The sequence below is a fragment of the Oncorhynchus keta genome, chromosome 18, assembly GCF_023373465.1.
Source record: "Oncorhynchus keta strain PuntledgeMale-10-30-2019 chromosome 18, Oket_V2, whole genome shotgun sequence".
Taxonomy (NCBI): Eukaryota; Metazoa; Chordata; class Actinopteri; order Salmoniformes; family Salmonidae; genus Oncorhynchus; species Oncorhynchus keta.
In genome coordinates this window covers 16,617,339-16,630,745 of record NC_068438.1, presented here as the reverse complement: position 1 = coordinate 16,630,745, position 13,407 = coordinate 16,617,339, and the positions used below count along the sequence as shown (strand labels likewise).

The window sequence follows — 13,407 nt, the reverse complement described above, 5'->3', positions numbered from 1 at the left end:
TGCTCAATACTGTCCCATCCCATCCCTTAGGGTTAGCTGCTCAATACTGTCCCATCCCATCCCTTAGGGTTAGCTGCTCAATACTGTCCCATCCCAACCCTTAGGGTTAGCTGCTCAAAACTGTCCCCTCCCTTAGGGTTAGCTGCTCAATACTGTCCCATCCCTTAGGGTTAGCTGCTCAATATTGTCCCATCCCTTAGGGTTAGCTGCTCAATATTGTCCATTCCCTTAGGGTTAGCTGCCCAATACTGTCCCATCCTATCCCTTAGGGTTAGCTGCTCAATACTGTCCCATCCCCTAGGGTTAGCTGCCCAATACTGTCCCATCCCATCCTTTGGGGTTAGCTGCTCAATACGGTCTCATCCCATCCCTTAGGCTTAGCTGCTCAATACTGTCCCCTCCCTTAGGGTTAGCTGCTCAATACTGTCTCACCCCAACCCTTAGGGTTAGCTGCTAAATACTGTCTCATCACGCCCCTTGGGGTTAGCTGCTCAATACTGTCTCACCCCAACCCTTAGGGTTAGCTGCTAAATACTGTCTCACCCCAACCCTTAGGGTTAGCTGCTCAATACTGTCTCTCCCCAACACTTAGGGTTAGCTGCTCAATACTGTCCCATCCTATCCCTTAGGTTTAGCTGCTCAATACTGTCCCATCCCATCCCTTAGGGTTAGCTGCTCAATACTGTCCCATCCCAACCCTTAGGGTTAGCTGCTCAATATTGTCCCATCCCTTCCCTTAGGGTTAGCTGCTCAATAGTGTCCCATCCCTTAGGTTAGCTGCTAAATACTGTCTCGTCCCAACATTTAGGGTTAGCTGCTCAATACTGTCCCCTCCCTTAGGGTTAGCTGCTCAATATTGTCCATTCCCTTAGGGTTAGCTGCCCAATACTATCCCATCCTATCCTTTAGGGTTAGCTGCTCAATACTGTCTCATCCCAACCCTTAGGGTTAGCTGCGCAATACTGTCCCCTCCCTTAGGGTTAGCTGCTCAATACTGTCCCATCCCCTCCCTTAGGGTTAGCTGCTCAATACGGTCTAATCCCATCCCTTAGGCTTAGCTGCTCAATACTGTCCCATCCATTAGGGTTAGCTGCTCAATACTGTCTCATCCCAACCTTTAAGGTAGGGTTAAGGTTAAGGCTTAGCTTACCTTCCTCCAGCTGCTCCATGCTGGATATTCTCTTGGTCCCGTCGATAGAGTAGATGGTCCGGACCCCCTGGGGCATATTCACATTATCTGACAGGGAGCGGGTCAGATCAGCCAAAAGGGCTTCTATAGACCGGAACCTGTCCTGGGAAATAGCGTAGACAATCCCTTTGAAGTAGCGGTCTCCATTGCGATAAAAGCGGACCTTTTTGGCCTTCTTCTCCGAGGCTAGAGACTGCAGTGTCCGGGTCCTGTACAGACTACAGTGGGCGCTGCGAGTGGGGCTCTGCAGCCCGTTGTTCCTGGAGCCTATGCGAGTGTTTCTCTGGGCTTTCTCCCGCTCGTCAAAGTGCTCCAGCTCCATGACTGTAGTGATGTTACACCGAAAGAGACAAATCAGGGAGGGGAACATTATGAATGAGAACATTTAAACCTCAAGCAACTTATTTTCCTTTGCAGAATAAATAAGTCATCCTTTAGTTTTAGTTGAATGTCATATAGGCCTACTGGAGAGACTGGAGAGAGTAGAATCAATTGGATTTCGGTATGAACTCTGAGGTCGGGTCCGACATTCAGTGGTGCTGAATGGACAGCGCCGCAGGTGCGGATCTCCTAGCAGCAAGCTAGTCTGACAGGTAGTCTATGGCGGTGGCAGGAGTCAGATTGAACTCCGTGGTGCTGAACGGACGGCGCTGCTGTCGAGCCAGATAGAATTCTCCTGCTTGTGGGCAGTTTGTCACATACTGAAAATTAGCTCTTTCTGAGGCATATAAAAATCTGATTGGGGGCCATAGCACGCTTACACATGTCATGCTCTTTAGTTTCGTCCACCACCCAATTAGCACCGTGATTCTAATCAAACGTAACGTTTGTTTTGATCATATTAATGTCTGACAACATAACCCCAGCTGTTGTTAAATGACACGGAACAACACATTATGGGATTTTAAAACATGTTTTGGGCAAATAACTACTTACCTTTAATTGAAGTCGGATGCAGTCAACCGTGTCAGTGTTTAGCAATTGCATATATCAGCTTTCCAATAGGCTGTGTCAGTGCTGATATGTGTAGTATGATTGCCCGCCTGAGCGGCAGAATAAGCATCCGCCCCTTTGTTGCTCTTTGATTGAGCAAGTGTGAGCAGCACGAGCTGCAGCTGGTTTCTGTCTCTAGCAGTGATTTCCATTTGACATGCAGGTCTTCCAAGGGAAGCACCAAGCATCTCACCTCGCTATCACGCTCCCTTCTCTCTCATCTTCTCTCCTAAGCCCTCTAGATGCGCTGAGACAAGGGGCGTGGCGCAGGCGGTCATTACTCTACTAGTCTGTCAGTGCACTAAACTGCAATGACAGACACGAGACTTTTCAGCAACATGCTTGTTCAATAAGGCAGATAGACTAAATTAGTGCCATGGGGAATTGTTTGCCATTTGGTAAGCAGTCATGAGACAGCATGGGCATCTATCTGTATGCTGGTGCTGAGGAGGATGTAGAGCAGTGTCCGCAGTAGTGTGCTATACTGCATACACAAACACAGGATGACCGAACCCAAACATGTCTGTAACAACCTAATAATGATTAAGCAGTACACACACACAAATATACAGTTGAAGTCGGAAGTGTACATACACCTCAGTCAAATACACTTAAACTCAGTTTCACAATTCCTGACATTTAATCCTAGTAAAAATTCCCTGTTTTAGGTCAGTTAGGATCACCACTTTATTTTAAGAATGTGAAATGTCAGAAAAATAGTGGAGAGAATGATTTATTTCAGCTTTCACTTCTTTCATCACATTCCCAGTGGGTCAGAAGTTTACATACACTCAATTAGTATTTGTTAGCATTGCCTTTAAATTGTTTAACTTGGGTCAAATGTTTCGGGTAGCCTTCCACAAGCTTCCCACAATAAATTGGGTGAATTTTGGCCCATTCCTCCTGACAGAGCTGGTGTAACTGAGTCAGGTTTGTAGGCCTCCTTGCTCGCACATGCTTTTTCTGTTTTGCCCACAAATTTTCTATGAGATTGAGGTCAGGGCTTTGTGATGGCCACTCCAATACCTTGACTTTGTTGTCCTTAAGCCATTTTGCCACAACTTTGGAAGTATGCTTGGGGTCATTTTCCATTTGGAAGACCCATTTGCGACAAAGCTTTAACTTCCTGATTGATGTCTTGAGATGTTGCTTCAATATATCCACATAATTGTCCTACCTCATGATGCCATCTATTTTGTGAAGTGCACCAGTCCCTCCTGCAACAAAGCACCCCCACAACATGATGTTGCCACCCCCGTGCTTCACAGTTGTGATGGTGTTCTTCGGCTTGCAAGCCTCCCCCTTTTTCCTCCAAACATAACAATGGTCATTATGGCCAAAATGTTATATTTTTGTTTCATTAGACCGGAGGACATTTCTCCAAAAAGTATGATCTTTGTCCCCATGTGCAGTTGCAAACCGTAGTCTGGCTTTTTTATGGCGGGTTTGGAGCAGTGGAGCAGTGGAGCAGTTCTTCCTTGCTGAGAGGCCTTTCAGGTTATGTCGATATAGGACTTGTTTTACTGTGGATATAGATACTTTTGTACTGGTTTCCTCCAGCATCTTCACAAGGTCCTTTGCTGTTGTTCTGGGATTGATTTGCACTTTTCGCACCAAAGTACGTTCATCCCTAGGAGACAGCATGCGTCTCCTTCCTGAGCAGTATGAGGGCTGCGTGGTCCCATGGTGTTTATACTTGCATACTATTGTTTGTACAGATGAACGTGGTACCTTCAAGCATTTGGAAATTGCTCTCAAGGATTAACCAGACTTGTGGAGGTTTACATGTGGAGGTCTTGACTGATTTCTTTTGATTTTCCCGTGATGTCAAGCAAAGAGGCACTGAGACTGAAGGTAGGCCTTGAAATACATCCACAGGTACACCTCCAATTGACTCAAATTATGTCAATTAGCCTATCAGAAGCTTCTAAAGACATTACATCCCTTTTCTGGAATTTTCCAAGCTGTTTAAAGGCACAGTCAACTTAGTGTATGTAAACTTCTGACCCACTGAAATTGTGATACAGTGAATTATAAGTGAAATAATCAAACAATTGTTGGAAAAATGACTATTGTGATGCACAAAGTAGATGTTCTAACCAACATGCCAAAACTATAGTTTGTTCAGAAGAAATGTGTAGAGTGGTTGAAAAAGGAGTTTTAATGACTCCAGCCTAATTTTGTGTAAACTTCTGACTTCAACTGTATATATATATATATATATATATATATATATATATATATATATAAACAAAAGCTTCATAGCATACTGACTGTCACACCCTGACCTTAGAGCTTTTTATGTCTCTATTTTTGGTTAGGCCAGGGTGTGACTAGGGTGGGCATTCTATGTTCCTTTTTCTATGTTTTTGTATTTCTTTGTTTTGGCCGGGTATGGTTCTCAATCAGGGACAGCTGTCTATCATTGTCTCTATGACAATATGGTTCCCAATCAGAGACAATGATAGACAGCTGTCCCTGATTGGGAACCATACTTAGGTAGCTTTTTCCCACATGGTTTTTGTGGGTAGTTCATTTCTGTTTAGTGTTTTGCACCTTTCAGGACTGTTTCGGTGATTCCCTTTGTTATTAGTGTTCAGTTTAAATAAAGTAAGCATGAACACTTACCACGCTGCTCTTTGGTCAGATGATTCCTCATCTTCCGACGACGAATACCGTTACACTGACAAAGTACTCATCATTCACGGATTTGTTTTATATCTGAAGCAACATAGCAAACAAGTTAAATAGTCAAAACAAATATTTGAAAAAAATAGTTTTAGTAGCTACATTTCTTTGGGTTGACAATCCAAGAAGTTTGCTGCCATGAGTAGTTCCACAGTATATATACACTGCTCAAAACCAAGTCAATCACACTTCTGTGAAATCAAACTGTCCACTTAGGAAGCAACACTGATTGACAATAAATTTCACATGCTGTTGTGCAAATGGAATAGATAACAGGTGGAAATTATAGGCATTTAGCAAGACACCCCCAATAAAGGAGTGGTTCTGCAGGTGGGGACCACAGACCACTTCTCAGTTCCTATGCTTCCTGGCTGATGTTTTGGTCACTTTTGAATGATGGCGGTGCTTTCACTCTAGTGGTAGCATGAGACAGAGTCTACAACCCACACAAGTGGCTCAGGTAGTGCAGCTCATCCAGGATGGAACATCAATGCGAGATGTGGCAAGAAGGTTTGCTGTGTCTGTCAGCGTAGTGTCCAGAGCATGGAGGCGCTACCAGGAGACAGGCCAGTACATCAGGAGACGTGGAGGAGGCCATAGGAGGGCAACAACCCAGCAGCAGGACCGCTACCTCCGCCTTTGTGCAAGGAGGAGCAGGAGGAGCACTGCCAGAGCCCTGCAAAATTACCTCCAGCAGGCCACAAATGTGCATGTGTCTGCTCAAACGGTCAGAAACAGACTCCGTGAGGTTGGTATGAGTGCCCGACGTCCACAGGTGGGGGTTGTGCTTACAGCCCAACACCGTGCAGGACGTTTGGCATTTGCCAGAGAACACCAATATTGGCAAATTCGCCACTGGCACCCTGTGCTCTTCACAGATGAAAGCAGGTTCACACTGAGCACGTGACAGACGTGACAGAGTCTGGAGACGCCGTGGAGAACGTTCGGCTGCCTGCAACATCCTCCAGCATGACCGGTTTGGCAGTGGGTCAGTCATGGTGTGGGGTGGCATTTCTTTGGGGGGCCGCACAGCCCTCCATGTGCTCGCCAGAGGTAGCCTGACTGCCATTAGGCACCGAGATGAGATCCTCAGACCCCTTGTGAGACCATATGCTGGTGTGGTTGGCCCTGGGTTCCTCCTAATGCAAGACAATGCTAGACCTCATGTGGCTGGAGTGTGTCAGCAGTTCCTGCAAGAGGAAGGCATTGATGCTATGGACTGGCCCGCCCGTTCCCCAGACCTGAATCCAATTGAGCACATCTGGGACATCATGTCTCGCTCCATCCACCAACGCCACGTTGCACCACAGACTGTCCAGGTGTTGGCGGATGCTTTAGTCCAGGTCTGGGAGGAGATCCCTCAGGAGACCATCCACCACCTCATCAGGAGCATGCCTAGGCATTGTAGGGAGGTAATACAGGCACGTGGAGGCCACACACACTACTGAGCCTCATTTTGACTTGTTTTAAGGACATTACATTAAAGTTGGATCAGCCTGTAGTGTGGTTCACCACTTTAATTTTGAGTGTGACTCCAAATCCAGACCTCCATGGGTTGATACATTTGATTTCCATTGATCATTTTTGTGTGATTGTGTTGTCAGCACATTCAACTATGTAAATAAAAAAGTATTTAATAAGAATATTTCAGTCATTCAGATCTAGGATGTGTTATTTTAGTGTTCCTTTATTTTTTTGAGCAGTGTATACATCTATATATGTATATATATATATATATATATATATATATATAGAGAGAGAGAGAGAGAGAGAGAGAGAGAGGAAAGTGGAGAGAGAGAGCGAGAATTAATAGAGCTGGTTGTCAGATCATTAACAACACCCTCAGGTTATGTACAGTACAATTATTGATGATTGTGCAGACAGATGAAAAATACAGTGGTGACCTAATGGTTGTCTAACTCAGGACTGGTGTAGGGCGACAGAGAGCTGTTATGTTGTCTAACTCAGGGGGTAGTTGTGTAGGGAGACAGAGAGCTGTAATGTCTAACTCTGGAGGTAGTTGTGTAGGGAGACAGAGAGCTGTAATGTCTAACTCTGGAGGTAGTTGTGTAGGGAGAAAGAGAGGTGTTATGTTGTCTAACTCAGGACTGGTGAAGGGAGACAGAGCTGTAATGTTGTCTAACTCAGGAGGTAGTGGTGTAGGGAGACAGAGAGCTGTAATGTCTAACTCGGGGTAGTGGTGTAGGGAGACAGAGAGATGTCATGTCTAACTCTGGAGGTAGTTGTATAGGGAGAAAGAGAGATGTAATGTTGTCTAACTCAGGACTGGTGAAGGGAGACAGAGCTGTAATGTTGTCTAACTCAGGAGGTAGTGGTGTAGGGAGACAGAGAGATGTCATGTCTAAGGGGGTAGTGGTGTAGGGAGACAGAGAGATGTCATGTCTAAGGGGGTAGTGGTGTAGGGAGACAGAGAGATGTCATGTCTAAGGGGGTAGTGGTGTATGGAGACAGAGAACTGAAATATTATCTAACGTTGGAGGAATAAGGTTTTGACGTGTCTGTCCTATATCTAGGAGATATAAGAAAGCTTAGGAAATATACTATATATATATTTTTGGGAGACATATTTAATCCCTTATTTTTGTTGGCACAAAACCACCTCCATACCTCAATTAATTTGTATGGGTTACCTTCAGACGAGTCCCATGACACTAGTGGGGGACGTAGAGCAAAGCAGAGAACATCCTCGTGTTCCTAAGAGTCTCATCTTTCAATAGAGTGGTCACAGGCCACTGTTTGTAGGCCAAACTGTTCGGGCACGACAGATGGTTTCGTGAAAAGACCGATTTTTAGGATGTCTCATGGTCTGACAAACACCGCTGTAGCTCGGCCACCTTCCACCGCAGATGTGGAAGACCAACACATAAGCCTTAAGATGTCTCAAGACAGAGAGCCGACAGAGATTTTTCACCGAGTTGGGCCTCTCTCTTTGTCTTCCTTTCTGTAATGGCTGGGTATATACAGTGGGGAGAACAAGTATTTGATACACTGCCGATTTTGCAGGTTTTCCTACTTACAAAGCACGTAGAGGTCTGTAATTTTTACCATAGGTACACTTCAACTGTGAGAGACGGAATCTAAAACAAAAATCCAGAAAATCACGTATGATTTTTAAGTAATTAATTTGAATTTTATTGCATGACATAAGTATTTGATACATCAGAAAAGCAGAACTTAATATTTGGTACAGAAACCTTTGTTTGCAATTACAGAGATCATACGTTTCCTGTAGTTCTTGACCAGGTTTGCACACACTGCAGCAGGGATTTTGGCCCACTCCTCCATACAGACCTTCTCCAGATTCTTCAGGTTTCGGGGCTGTCGCTGGGGAATACGGACTTTCAGCTCCCTCCAAAGATTTTCTATTGGGTTCAGGTCTGGAGACTGGCTAGGCCACTCCAGGACCTTGAGATGCTTCTTACGGAGCCACTCCTTAGTTGCCCTGGCTGTGTGTTTCGGGTTGTTGTCATGCTGGAAGACCCAGCCATGACCCATCTTCAATGCTCTTACTGAGGGAAGGAGGTTGTTGGCCAAGATCTCGCGATACATGGCCCCATCCATCCTCCCCTCAATATGGTGCAGTCGTCCTGTACCCTTTGCAGAAAAGCATCCCCAAAGAATTATGTTTCCACCTCCATGCTTCACAGTTGGGATGGTGTTCTTGGGGTTGTACTCATCCTTCTTCTTCCTCCAAACACGGCGAGTGGAGTTTAGACCAAAAAGCCCTATTTTTGTCTCATCAGACCACATGACCTTCTCCCATTCCTCCTCTGGATAATCCATATGGTCGTTGGCAAACTTCAGACGGGCCTGGACATGTGCTGGCTTGAGCAGGGGGACATTGCGTGCGCTGCAGGATTTTAATCCATGACGGCGTAGTGTGTTACTAATGGTTTTCTTTGAGACTGTGGTCCCAGCTCTTTTCAGGTCATTGACCAGGTCCTGCCGTGTAGTTCTGGGCTGATCCCTCACCTTCCTCATGATCATTGATGCCCCACGAGGTGAGATCTTGCATGGAGCCCCAGACCGAGGGTGATTGACCGTCATCTTGAACTTCTTCCATTTTCTAATAATTGCGCCAACAGTTGTTGCCTTCTCAGCAAGATGCTTGCCTATTGTCCTGTAGCCCATCCCATCCTTGTGCAGGTCTACAATTTGACCCCTGATGTCCTTACACAGCTCTCTGGTCTTGGCCATTGTGGAGAGGTTGGAGTTTGTTTGATTGAGTGTGTGGACAGGTGTCGTTTATACAGGTAACGAGTTCAAACAGGTGCAGTTAATACAGGTAATGAGTGGAGAACAGGAAGGCTTCTTAAAGAAAAACTAACAGGTCTGTGAGAGACGGAATTATTTCTGGTTGGTAGGTGATCAAATACTTATGTCATGCAATAAAATGCAAATTAATTACTTAAAAATCATACGTGATTTTCTGGATTTTTGTTTTAGATTCCGTCTCTCACAGTTGAAGTGTACCTATGACAAAAATTACAGACCTCTACATGCTGTCAGTAGGAAAACCTGCAAAATCAGCAGTGTATCAAATACTTGTTCTCCCCACTGTAGGTTACTCGTAGGCATAGTTTTGTGCCAAGTTTGGATAAAAAAGATGCCTGCCAGGCAGAATGAAACTACATCCCACCAAAACAGGCTGAAATTTCAGGTAGTCTTTTCAAACAGCTCTTACAATAAAAGGGCATTATTGTAATAATTTTTCAATTTCACATTATTATTCCAACCCTGTGGAGATATATATAAAACAAAGGAAAAATCCAGTTTTTGACTGCACTGGGCCTTTAAATTCTGTGAACAAAAATAATATCCAACGCAGTCTCATTTCAAGAATCAATTTTGACTTGTTTGTTTCGGGTGTTCAGCTCAAATATGAGATTATAGCATCTATGGACCCTCTCAACCTTTTCAGTCATAAGTGGTGGACCACTGGTGTGTGACGTGTAGCCTATAGTTGAATTTTGAGCAGAAGGAAATTCACTCTGCTCTTTATCAACGCTCCAACTCAGTCGCTAGCCATCTTTGTTCTGATTTGAACTGAACATAATATAGAGGTAGGGCTTGAACCTCAAACAATTCCAATACAGTGATATGACATTATGTGATTGAGGAGTAATACAGACTAATAATAATAGTAGTCTAATCATCACCATTATGCATAAATAATTCAAAGTACATTTTGATTGAATGTGATTCAACTAATTCAAATGTGAATGAACTCCTTTGCATTCAGGATAAATCGCTTGGAAAACGTGCTGCAAAACGCTTGAAAATGATCCTTTTTCACTAACTTGCCAGTCTGTTCAAATATTACATGACATTCCTTGCATTCCGTGTCATTTGTCAAGATAGAGAGTAGGAGAGGATTGACACAGAGACTGGTACCCAGACTTAAGTCGGGTCTACTATGAAGTAGAAATGCCCAGACAGACAGATGACATGATCTATCCAAACCAATGATATACAACACATTCTTCTATAGCTTTTTATTACATATCAGATATTTGGTTAATCATCAGACCATGTGACTATTTGTTCACATAGGGCCACAGAAGCACAGAGGCATTATTCGGAAAATCACAACCACTTTGTGAGAATGCTGATGTGTATTTCATGACTGCATGAGATTAAGTTCACACAAAAAGACAGTTTGCCTTCACTTAACCCTGAAGGGGAAATATTACTGAAGACAATTCACATAGAATAAACATCAGCCCAAGGTAAATAATGAATGATAGACAGCATTACAAGTTAAATACAGTATGTCGACAACACAACACATATACGACGACACTAACCATAAACACACACTCAAACATTGTGCCGAAACTGTTAATGTATTTATATCTGTCATTTTTCCATAATTATTTGTTTCAGATGTCATAGTTAAAAACAATTGTCCAAATGTTAATGACATTGAATATGATTCTCTTTACATCACATGAAAAAAAAAAAAGTTTGTCCTTTCATAGAAAATTAATATCACAGCTTTAAAAAGTAATAATCAGATACCAAGTTGAAAGGATAGGTTATAGATTCTCAAAGATAATGAACTGGACCACAGGACACAGTAGCGTGGGCTTGCTATCTGTAAGGTGGCTGCATTGGCCTATGGTTACAGTAGCATACAGCCTGTAGTAACTGGTTATTAAGGCATACTAAGCAAACCATGGACCATTCTGAAACCAGTTCAAACCTCCACTGCTTCTACGTTTGGATTGACTCTTTCCTCTGCATTACAAAGTCATATGACAAGAGTATACCTTAAGAGAACCCTATTCCATCTGATATAGTACCCTCAACGGCTATAGAACTATTCCTGTGCATGCTTGGGTTTTGTCTTGTTTCACACATTAACATTATTTCATTGATTAAAAGAACCCAAACATGTATTCTTATAGCACATAGTTAGCATGCTGCTGGGTTTCTTCCCCCTCATACACCTTGACTTTCAGATAAGGGTTGCACATTTCTAGCAACTTTTGCAAAATTCCCAGGTTTTCCAGAAATCCTGGTTGGAACTTCCAGGAATCAGGAGTGAATTCATCTTGAAACCCAGAACCCAATGCTGGCCTCAGGTTACGGGTGGGGAAAGAGACTAGGTGGGAATAAGCAGAACATCCAGATTCCTAAAACCAGAATTTCTGGAAAACCTGGGGATTTTGGGACAGTTACCAGAATTGTGCAACTCTACCTCAGTTACACCTTTACTTCTAGATACATTAACTGTGAACAGTACTACTGCAGTAATACTACTGTTACTACAATAGGTCAACAGCAGTAGTGTTGAAACAAACAGTTCCATCTGAAATGTAAACAAGAATCCTGCTTTCAGTTTATATTCATATCACCTACGTGACTTTTAAATTCCGGTGTCCTCTTCTCACCAACATTGAACACAAATAACTTAGCGATTATACATCAGCCTACCTACACACAACGTCCATCTTAGTTACTATAATATTTGACATTATTATAATGTCATTATACCGTTCATTATGAAGATATAAAGTGCTTAACAGTTGTATCAAACCCTAGTAACATTTCTAGAGGCTATTAGTCAACTAAAGCATTTATGTATAGATAGATTTCTTTATAGAATACAAACCGTGTTGTAATTAAAGCTCTAAAGGAAAGAGAGGAAGAGGACATGTGTGCATCCCAAATGGCACGCAATTCCCTTTGTAGTGCACTATAAATCAGGAAAAGGGTGCCATTTTGGAAGCCAACCTAGCCTCCACTCTAGGCACTTGGGTAGATCTGAAAGAATAGGATATGTTTAATCAATATGGTAGTACCTCAGCCTTTCCCTTTGACAGACTATGCAGGTAGAAGTTGCCAATTTGCGTACACCTATCCAGACCTCTCATATCTACACCAGTGCACTGCGGGTAAGGGCTATGGTAAGTGTCATGGGGTTAGGTGTTGACTGTCCCAAATTGCACCCTATTCTCTATATTTTGTCTGGTCAAAAGTAGTGACAATATGGAATAGGGTGCCATTTGGGACGTAGACTTGTTCCCGGATGGAGCCTATTTGTCCCGTTTCTCTACTTGTTTCTGGTTAGTATTAGGGTCCCGTAGCTGGTAGTCCTCCAGGATGGCCACAGCCGTCTGTTTGCCAGTCTTCTTCACCGCAGCTTTAATGCCCAGGTTGTCGATGTTGAAGGCGGTGACACCCATGTTAATGGCTGAGTTCACAGCATGGTCTGTGGCCTGGCCGGCTGCAGCCCCATACCTTATAATCACACACAACCAACTGTTGAGAGGGGGAGGGCTGCAGGAGGGAGGGCAATTACAGGGAACAGCAAGGACAGCAACATGCAACTAGCATTAAAGCCCCCACCCATGCAGATCATGAATTCAACAGAATTATTCAAGTTGTCTGACTATTCATACATCTATAAATATACAGCTGATTATATTGTGGGGCTGGTGACTGCACTTATTTCTACAGATAATACACATCAATTCAATAAGTGCATCAATTCATACTATGATTACGTATTAGGAATAGTTATATTGTTTTCAATAAAGTCAGGAAAAAGAGTTGGTTAGTTAGACACCAGAGCAATCAGTGTCAGCCACATTACGGGAGCATAGCCCAGTAGGATAGAAGAGTAGCCTGTTGAGAGAGTACAGGTGAATCTAGCAGCTCTACATTCAGACCACCTAGAAACAGAGGCTAAGCCTTGGCCATGCTGCTCGTTATTAAGGAGGGTTCATTAAAGGCTGGCTTTAAATACATGTCTTCTTGTCATTAGGAGTGTCTAAGATGTTTTGTAGACCCCTAAATCTGAAAAATAAGTGGAAGAGGGAAATGTACAGTAAGTGTTTGCTTGTTGTTTTGCTTATAAAACACAAGTGAGTGTTTGCAAGATACACTGCAAAAACCTGGTTTAGCAAAACCTGGTCTAGCAACACCTGGCCTAGCAAAACCTGGCCTAGCAAAACCTGGCCTAGCAAAACCTGGTCCAGAAAGCAAAAGAACAGACATACACATCCGAG

The 13,407-nt window shown here is 43.4% G+C and overlaps 2 protein-coding genes across 7 annotated transcripts in view; both read right to left on the bottom strand.

Annotated features, from left to right (window-relative positions):
- The window catches only part of LOC118396960 (serine/threonine-protein kinase DCLK1-like), a 31,070-nt gene extending 28,682 nt beyond the window's left edge, over nucleotides 1–2,388 (bottom strand). For both annotated transcript variants that reach the window (XM_035791345.2, XM_035791346.2), the window contains exons 1-2: nucleotides 2,126–2,388; nucleotides 1,151–1,513 (exon numbers count right to left, since the gene is read on the bottom strand). In XM_035791345.2, coding sequence (XP_035647238.1) covers nucleotides 1,151–1,511 — 361 coding nt within the window. In that variant the 5' untranslated portion in view covers nucleotides 1,512–1,513; nucleotides 2,126–2,388. The remainder of the gene's footprint in view (nucleotides 1–1,150; nucleotides 1,514–2,125) is intronic.
- A 7,984-nt stretch (nucleotides 2,389–10,372) lies between these two features.
- Nucleotides 10,373–13,407, bottom strand: part of LOC118397364 (spartin-like) — a 15,752-nt gene continuing 12,717 nt past the window's right edge. For 4 of the 5 annotated variants that reach the window (XM_035792022.2, XM_035792023.2, XM_035792024.2 and 1 more), the window contains exon 8: nucleotides 10,373–12,637. In XM_035792022.2, the coding sequence (XP_035647915.1) occupies nucleotides 12,433–12,637 (205 nt within the window). In that variant the 3' untranslated portion in view covers nucleotides 10,373–12,432. Of the gene's footprint in view, nucleotides 13,196–13,407 lie in introns of all 5 variants that reach the window. The other variant, XM_035792025.2, reaches the window with a different exon arrangement.